This window comes from Jaculus jaculus, chromosome 8 (assembly GCF_020740685.1).
Source record: "Jaculus jaculus isolate mJacJac1 chromosome 8, mJacJac1.mat.Y.cur, whole genome shotgun sequence".
In the NCBI taxonomy this organism is placed as follows: domain Eukaryota; kingdom Metazoa; phylum Chordata; class Mammalia; order Rodentia; family Dipodidae; genus Jaculus; species Jaculus jaculus.
The window spans coordinates 110,295,324-110,304,494 of record NC_059109.1 but is presented as its reverse complement, the minus strand read 5'-3'; the positions used below and the strand labels follow the sequence as shown (position 1 = coordinate 110,304,494).

Below are 9,171 nucleotides of genomic sequence, written 5' to 3'. Positions count from 1 at the left end.
AAGAAAGACAGGTAGAGGGAGAGAGAGAGAATGGGCGCGTCAGGGCTTCCAGCCTCTGCAAACGAACTCCAGACGCGTGCGCCCCCTTGTGCATCTGGCTAACGTGGGACCTGGGGAATCGAGCCTCGAACCGGGGTCCTTAGGCTTCACAGGCAAGCGCTTAACCGCTAAGCCATCTCTCCAGCCCAACACCTTAAATTTTAATGAACTCTCCTCTCCCTTCCTCTCTTCCATCACCTCTCCTGATCGTACTTTGATCCTTTCACTCTCAGTATTCTGGCCCTCTACTTACGTATCTACTATGCCTCCCCCTTCACCCCTTCCCTCCCTCCCTCATAGGCCCTTTCTAGCTTCTGGCCTCTATTGCTGACTTTTACTCCAGCTCATACACAAGTTTAAACATTTGAAGCTAGGATTCACACACCTGAAAGAGAACATGTGGCATTTGACTTTCTGAGCCTGGGTTCCCTCACTTCGTATAATCTTTTCCAGATCCACTCATTTCCCTGTGAATTTCGTAATTTCATTTTTCTTTGCAGCTGAATAAAACTCCATTGTATAAATGTACCACATTTTTATTATCCATTTACCCGTTGAGGGACATCTAGGCTGGCTCCATTTCCAGCTAGTATGAATTGAGCAGCAATACATGGCTGTCTTTAATGCAGACTTATACGTGAGTGGGCATGAGGGTAGGTCATGGGAATCTTCGGTGCTTTATGTAAGTGACTTAGTCCATCCGTGTTAGCATGTGAGTGGCATTTAAGGAGTCATTGATGAAACTAGGGGACGGAGGTCTGAGTCTTCATCCTCTCCGATAATTCTTCCTCTACCCCATTCGCTTTGTCTGCTAATAAGTAGTCCAAAGTGGCCGCCGTCTTATACACATCCATATAATCTAATGGAAACAGGCCTATGGGACTTGTCTCATCTTCCCTGGTGATGGCCTCTTTTTTGTGAAAGTTGGCATCTGGAATGCAGCAGACTTGGTGAGCTCTACATCCTTTCTTTATAATTTCTCCATCTTTGCACATTTTCCTGCATTGTCCTGATTTGCGCAAGCACATTTTTTCACCAAAAATGGCTAAATAATCAAAGGAAAGACCATTAATTTTAGGTTACTCATGCTCCCCATGTTAGTAGATAACTGTACATATAGCACTCCATTAATAACATACACGTAGGGATGGAGGGATGGCTTAGCAGTTAAGGCATGTGCCTGCAAAGCCAAAGGTCTCAGGTTCAATTCCCCAGAACCCACGTTAGCCAGGTGCACAAGGGGGCAGATGTGTCTGGAGTTCATTTGCAGTGGCTGGAGGCCCTGCTTCACCCATTCTCTCTCTGTCCCTCTTTCTCTGTCAAATAAATAAATAAATAAATAAATAAAAAAGAAATATTTAAATAACACATACATAATTAGGAGCCATCTGCAAGACTCAGCTCAGGCCCAATAGCACTGTGTTTCTCAAATTTATCCCTAACTTTCTACCTGCCCATGTTTCTGAAAGTGGGATGGACTGAATCATCAGTGAAAGGGAACTTGCTAGCTGTAAGAAACTGGATCCAGTCACTGAGGAGCACCTGGGTCTGTGTCAAGCCACCCAAGTTATTAGTATTACTCAAATTCCTTTGAATACATTCTACTGCAAAATATACATTCATGTACACATATAAAACATATTTGTGTAAAGACTAATAATCAAATGAATACACACGTAGCTGCACCTTAAGAAATAGGACACTGGGGGGCTGGAGAGATGGCTTAGCAGTTGAGGCACTTGCCTACAAAGCCAAACAACCCAGGTTTGATTTCCCAGGACCCACTTGATCCAAATGCATAAGGTGGAGCATGCATCTGGAGTTCATTTGCAGCAGCTGGAGGCCTGGTGTACCCATTTTCTCTCTTTCTCTCTCTCCCCATCTTCCTCTCTCTCAAATAAATAAATAAAAATGAAAACATTAGAAAAAAGGAAGTAGAGCATTACCCAGGAGCCAGAGGCTATTACAGGAAAATCCTAGTGCCAGAAGTGGGACACTTTTTCAGTGTGTTATTGTTCAAGTCCCTGAGGCTCCCCAACAATACAGCCGATTGCTACTGCCTTTTGTTGTTCCATAGAACTAGAGCGTATCACCCTTTTGCTGACACCACACGCTTCAGTTATGGGACACAGAACTCAAGCTGGAACTGAGAAGGAAGGTTCCTTGCTGCTGGCTGGCTGTGGCAGTGCTGGATGGCATTGAACAGGCTCTGGGGCGAGAAGAGTCATCAACAGTCTTATCTAGCTATGGACTCCATGGCTATACAACTGACCAGTCAGGCAAGACATTCCCACAGATGAAATAGTGACATAACTGTTATAGGGGTAACTAACCTCTCTCTGTTTGGATTTGAGGCCTGCTCCATGAACTAGGGAGTCCATGCCTGGTATTGAAAGCCTAGTCAAAAGCTTACAGCTAGGGAGGTCCTAGGTCCTAGGAGTTAAGTTACTATTGTTATTTGGCTAAATGGATATACCCATCAAATCACCCTCTAAACATTTGTGTTTATGCCCGTAGATTACTGTTGCTCTTAGTTTTGGTCAGAGAAGCTTCTTTTTGTAGCTGGTGGTGGGTGACTACTGAGACTCAAAAGTCATTAAAGTGCTGAGAATAAGTGACTGTTGAGTGCTCAGTGCTAAATGAGGCATCTCTATCACCCCGTGCATGGCTCAGGGAACCTTGCAGAAGAGGGGAGGAAAGAATGTAAGAGATAGAGCATGGGGAGGGTGTGGTGGCATGCTACCTTCCAGTAAGAAGTGACTGTTGTTATGTGTACAAGACCTGCATGATGTTGGGCCCATCAGCCTTCTCTCACAGAAGGTGGAAGAGACTCCGAGGCTCCCATGCTTCCCTGAGGAATTATTGGCAGTTCACGGCTGCTGGGGACTGGGAGACGTTCTCTTCAGTGATATCGCTACTGCTAAGTTGCATGTGCTCTGGTAAAGGATCCTACCACCCATGCTTCCTATTGCCTTTCCTTGAGGCATTTGTTTTAAATTAAATTTAATTAATTCATTTATTTTCACATGTGTGTGTGACATGTGCCAAGGCCTCTTGCTGTTGGAGTTCAAACTTCCAGTGAAGGTATATTAAAAGTAAACACAAATTTTAATAGACCAGCAAGTGTTAAGCAATTGAAATATTAGAGGAAAAACTCCTCCTCAGCCCTTGATGATATTTTTTCAAATTGTAGGAAAATATGCATAAATCTTATCAACTTAGTAGTTAGTTGTTTTCCCTTTTTTTTTTTAATTTTTATTTATTTATTTGAGAGCGACAGAGACAGAGAGAAAGACAGATAGAGGGAGAGAGAGAGAATGGGCGCTCCAGGGCTTCCAGCCTCTGCAAACGAACTCCAGACGCGTGCGCCCCCTTGTGCATCTGGCTAACGTGGGACCTGGGGAACCGAGCCTCGAACCGGGGTCCTTAGGCTTCACAGGCAAGCGCTTAACCGCTAAGCCATCTCTCCAGCCCTGTTTTCCCTTTTTTAAATGAAAGAGTGAGTGTGTGAGATAATGAGAGAAAGAGAGAGAGAGAGAGAGAATTAGCATGTCAGTGCCCTAGCCACTACAATCGAAGTCCAGACATTACATCACCTTGAGCATTTGGGTTATGTGGGATCTGGAGAGTTGAACATGGGTCCTTAGACTTCACAGGCAAGCACTTTAATTGCTAAGCCACCTCTTTAGCCCAATGCTTAGTTTTATTTCTTTATTTTTTTTTGTTGTTTGTTTGTTTTCTCAAGGTAAGGTCTTGCTCTAGCTCAGGCTGACCTGGAACTCACTATGTAGTCTCAGGGTGGCCTTGTACTCAAGGCGATCCTCCTACCTCTGCCTCCTGAGTGCTGGGATGAAAGGCATGTACCACAATGCCCAGCTCTAAAACTTAGTTTTTAAGTGTTTGTTTCGCTGGCATTAAGCACGATCACATCATTGTGTCAATGTCACTACTGTCCATCACAGAACTCTTCATCTTACAGAACTTAATTCTGAAACTACTGGACAGTGAGTCCCCATTTCTACCCCTCTCCTTTGGAAACTTTATGTATCTGTGAATCTGACTTCTCTAAGCATCTCATGGGAGTGGAATTGGGCAATATTTTTCCTTTTGTGACTGGCTTATTTCACTGAGTATAATGTCTTCAAGGGTCATTTGTATTAGACAATGTCAAAATTTCCTTTTTTTTTTCCCAGCTGAATAGTACATTATGCCAACCCATTTACTTGCCAATAGATACTAGGGCTGGTTTTTACCTTTTGGTTATTGTGCATTAATCTTGCTATCTTAGGTCATTTCAAAAGTGAGTTCTACTAATTTCACAGAAAATGTAAGTACTATTATATATGTAATGTTCCAGAAGATAGAAAAACAAAAACAAAAAGGAAAAGCTATCTGTTTTATTTAATGAGACTTGTGTGATCTTTATTTTAAAGCCTCAAAGTTGTAGATCTATTTTCTTTGTAAATATAGATGAAAAAATATGAAAATAAAATATTAACCAACCAAATTTAGCAACACATTATTGTCAAGTAGGATAATATGCATAATGCCTTCCAACATGAGGAAAAAAAAAATCTATCCATGATATTCACTGCTTCTTCAGAGTTAAGGACACAAATAATGAAAATATCTAGATTCAGAAAATCGAGTCAGCAAAATTTACTGCTTGTTTATGATGAAAACTCTAGGCAAAGGAAAAAAAAAAGGATTTTTCCTTATTTTGATGGATGTTGTATATCAAATTTCAAAACCAATATTATCTGATAGAGAAACTTGAATTTCCCCTGGGATTAGGATAATGAAAACATTCTCTTTTCTTTTCTTTTTCACTTATTTACTTGACAGAGAAAGAGGGAGGAGAGAGAGAGGGAGGAAGAGAGAGAATGGGCATGCTAGGACCTCCAGCCACTGCAAACGAACTCCAGACGTATGCGCCCCCTTGAGCATCTGGCTAACGTGGGTCCTGGGGAATCGAGCCTGGGTCTTTGGCTTTGCAGGCAAATGCCTCAACCACTAAACAACCCCTCCAGCCTGAAAATATTCTCTTTCATTGCTAGTATCTAAATACTAGTATTGGGCACTGTCAATTGTTACAAGGAAAAAGGAGATAAACGTTCTAGAAATCCTGATTGTAATATAAAACCAATAAGCTACTGTAATTCATGAATTAAGTCATCGTGTCAGATGAAATGTGAATTTACAAGCATCTATAGCACTGCTTTAAATGAGCAGTAGCTAACTGAAGAGTAATAAGCTATGCAGTATAGCTAAGAGATATCCTCTTACAAACTAAGATCACCCAAGACTTCTATGGGGAGTATATTAAAACTAAAGGAACATGTGACCTTAGGTAACGTAGGGTGACATGATTATTATGAGGATTATTTTCCCCCTAATATGGTACATAAATTTAGCATAATTTTATTCAAAATTCCAGTGGGAATTTGGAGAGAGAAATATATTACATAAGGTTTTAAATTTTTTTTAGTTTTCATGTTTTTTAGAGATAGAGAGATGCAGACAGAAAGAGAGAGAGAATGGGCTAGCTGGGGACAAGCACAGAGCAGAGGAAGAACAAGTACAAAAGACAGAGGCAGGCTCCGCCTCAAAGCTTTCTGGAAAAAAACACCACCAAAATAAGCAGGAGGAGAGGAAAATAAATTAGGGGATGATTATCAGAATGATGTGTAGAAACATAACGAGGCTGATGGGACGTAGGGTCTTGGGAGCCCTTGAAAGGAAGCCATTCATACATGTTGATCACTACATAATAAAAAATGCAAGCCGGGCGTGGCCTTTTATCCCCGCGCTGGGAGGCAGAGGTAGGGGATCGCTGCCAAGTTCGAGGCCACCCTGAGAATCCATAGTGAATTCCAGGTCAGCCTGGGCTAGAGTGAGACCCTACCTCGAAAAACAAATAAACTAAAAGGAAGTACAGATCAAAACAACAGTGTGGTGGCTGGAGAGATGGCTTCACAGTTAAGGCACTTGCCTGCCAAGCCAAAGGACCCAGGCTCAATTCCCCAGGACCCACGTAAACCAGATGCACAAGGGTGCACATGCATCTGGAGTTCCTTTGTAGTGGCTAGAGGTCCTGGCACTCTCATTCTCTCTCTGTCTATCTCCTCTCTCTCTCTGCTTGCAAATAAATAAATAAATAAATAAATAAATAAATAAATAAATAAATAAAAAAAAGACTGTGAGATACGTTCATGCGCATCGGTCTAGAAGAGGTGGTGCTAAGTGTTGAAGGCGGTAGACGCACCCTGTACCTGGCTCTGAGGGCTATGGAGTCTTCCTGTTACTATACTTGCCATTGCTATTTGTTCTTTCTATTTAAAAAAGATTTACTTATTTATTTGAGAGGGTGAGGCAGAGAGTGAAAGTGGCTGCACTTCGTTGTTTTTCTTTAATGAAACAAATACGTGTGTCATTTTTATGTGACTTGGTTCATATACCAAAATGTGCTGTGTAAGCCGAGCGTGGTGGCGCACGCCTTTAATCCCAGCACTCGGGAGGCAGAGGTAGGAGGATCACCGTGAGTTCAAGGCCACCCTGAGACTACATAGTGAATTCCAGGAGAGCCTGAGCTAGAGTGAAACCCTACCTCGAAAAACCAAAAAAAAAAAAAAAAAAAAAAAAAAAAAAAAAGTGCTGTGTGTGATACACAAGAAAAGGCAGAATCAGGCGTCCTTCAGCAGAAAGCTCAAAGTCCTGGTTGTGTCTTTAGATACAATCTAACAAGCAGTAGTTATTAAATCTTAGATTTTCACTTTAGAACGGGGAAGAAAAACAGCTCTACCTTTCACATAACAGCTCTGCAGATATTTTTGGACCTGCTTACCAAATTTCAGACAATGACAAAAAAAAACCAAAAAAACAAGCAAACAACAAAAAACCAAAAGAATGTCATTGAATGCAATTTTGCAAGGATTTTAGGGTTAAGAAGACATGGATCTGTAGACTCTGGGGAGTGTTTTCAAGAGATGCACAAGCTGGAAAGAGAACCAAACCAAAAAACTTGGAACCAAGGACTACTCTGGACGTGGGGCTGCCCCTGTCTGTGGAGTTTTTTTTTTTTTAAATATTTTTTTGTTCATTTTTTTATTTATTTATCCGAGAGTGACAGACACAGAGAGAAAGACAGGTAGAGGGAGAGAGAGAATGGGCACGCCAGGGCTTCCAGCCTCTGCAAACGAACTCCAGACGCGTGTGCCCCCTTGTGCATCTGGCTAACGTGGGACCTGGGGAACCGAGCCTTGAACCGGGATCCTTAGGCTTCACAGGCAAGCGCTTAACCGCTAAGCCATCTCTCCAGCCCTGTCTGTGGAGTTTTTTTTGGTCCTATCCCAGGTTCTCCCCCTACCGGGACGTAGTCCCAATGTGGAAGATGCCAAGCCAGCCGGCTGGAGAGAGCAGCCACACATTGTGGGTTCCACAGGCCAGAGCGCATTACCTCTTCATTTTTGCAGTGCCCCCCGGTTCTGATTACCTGGGATCACTTGGGGTAGGAACACGAGGATGGAAAGAGCCAGCAGCAGAAGTCTCATGGTTCCTGGGAAGTAGGAGGTGGCAGATCTAGGCTTCGAGAACGCTGTGTGCAGTGTGGCTCCCACCAAGCATTTTATGGTCTCTGCAGTGGGGGCAGTGAGGCGGGCACCGAGCCAGAGCCATGGCAGAACCACATCCATGCAAAACAGCAGCCCACTGGCTGTTGTGCTAATAGAGGATCTGATTCAGGCATGGCAAGGACACACCCAGGGTCGGTTGCAAGTCACAGGCTTTGAGGAAGTGTTTGGTGGTCTAGAGAGGGAGAACTCAGGCTAGGATTCCTTCCCTATACTTCTCAGCAGTCTTACCCTGGTTCACAGTCCCTTCACTCCAGCTTTTAAGCTTGCTCTCTCTCTTTTAAATATTTATTTATTTAAGAGAGAGAGAGAGAGAGAGAGAGAGAGAGAGAGAAAATGGGCATACCAGAGCCTCCAGCCACTGCAAACAAACTCCAGATGCTTGAGCCAACTTGTGCATCCAGCTTACATGGGTCCTGGGGAATCGAACCTGGTTCCTTAGGCTTTATAGGCAAGTGCCTTAACTGCTAAGCCATCCCTCCAGCCCCTAAGCTCTCTCTTGACTTGTGTATTTCTCTCCCTTAGATAGATTTCTATGATTAGGAATGAAGCATTTCATCATCAAAGTCCCAAGGTCCAAAACATGCTGTCAGTGAAAGATTGTGGAAACAAAAACCACACATATGTTATCATAAAGGCTCTAGTTCTCACTTACCTATGTTTCCTCAGGGAAAGTGGCCAGCCTGAGAAAACGGAGTTGACTTGCAATAGAGCTTGGGGGAGAGCGTTTATAGTATCACTTCAATAGGTCAGAATATGATGATACTCAGTGTCATCAAGAATGCTCCCTATCAAGGGCACATTGAGAGTAACTTTGGTATGTGTGTGCCTGTTCCTGTATGTGCAAGTGCACGTGTGTGTGTGTGTGTGCACATGGGGTCCAGAGAACAACCACAGGTGCTGGTATTCAGGTGTCATCCACCTTTCTTTCTTTCTTTCTTTCTTTCTTTCTTTCTTTCTTTCTTTCTTTCTTTCTTTCTTCCTTCCTTCCTTCCTTCCTTCCTTCCTTCCTTCCTTTCTTCCTTCCTTCCTTTCTCTTTTCTTTATTCCTTCCTTTCTCTTTTCATTCTTTCTTTCTTCTTTCCTTCCTTTCTCTTTTCTTTCTTTCTTCCTTCCTTTCTTTCTTTCTTTCTTCCTTCCTTCCTTCCTCCTTTCTCCTTTTTCTTTCTCTCTCTCTCTCTCTTTCTTTCTTTCTTTTGATAGGGTCTCTCATTGACCTAGAATTTGCCTAATTAGGTAGGCAAGGGCAGTTTCAGGGAATTGCCTGTCTCCGCCTCCCCAGTGCTGGGATTACAAGCCTGTGCATCACCTAGCCCACCTTTAAAACAAAGTATGCTGGGAATCAACTCAGGTCCTCATGCATGCAAGACAAGCACTTTACCAACTGAGCTATCTGTATAGGTAGGGAGTAACTTTGGAAGTTATTTTTTGACAAGGGCACCATGGGGCACCAGAGAGTTGAGCATTATCTATCAAGGCCCCTGATTTTTAGTCCCATCTTTGG

General features: G+C 42.9%; 1 protein-coding gene across 1 annotated transcript; it reads right to left on the bottom strand.

The window, feature by feature from the left end:
* Nucleotides 1-662: 662 nt before the first annotated feature.
* On the bottom strand, nt 663-7,646 carry Defb118 (defensin beta 118). The gene is made up of 2 exons (XM_045157813.1): nt 7,532-7,646; nt 663-1,084 (listed from the first exon to the last, which is right to left on the bottom strand). Exons 1-2 carry the CDS (start codon nt 7,587-7,589, stop codon nt 783-785), a joined length of 360 nt encoding a protein of 119 aa, XP_045013748.1. The 5' UTR covers nt 7,590-7,646; the 3' UTR covers nt 663-782.
* Between the last annotated feature and the right edge of the window lie 1,525 nt (nt 7,647-9,171).

Coding starts and splice junctions, on each gene's coding strand:
- Defb118 (XM_045157813.1), bottom strand. CDS start 7,589: ATGAGACTTCTGCTGCTGGCTCTTTCCATCCTCGTGTTCCTACCCCAA. Junction 1,085..7,531: donor CCTACCCCAAGTGATCCCAG/GTAATCAGAACC, acceptor TTGATTATTTAG/CCATTTTTGGTGAAAAAATG.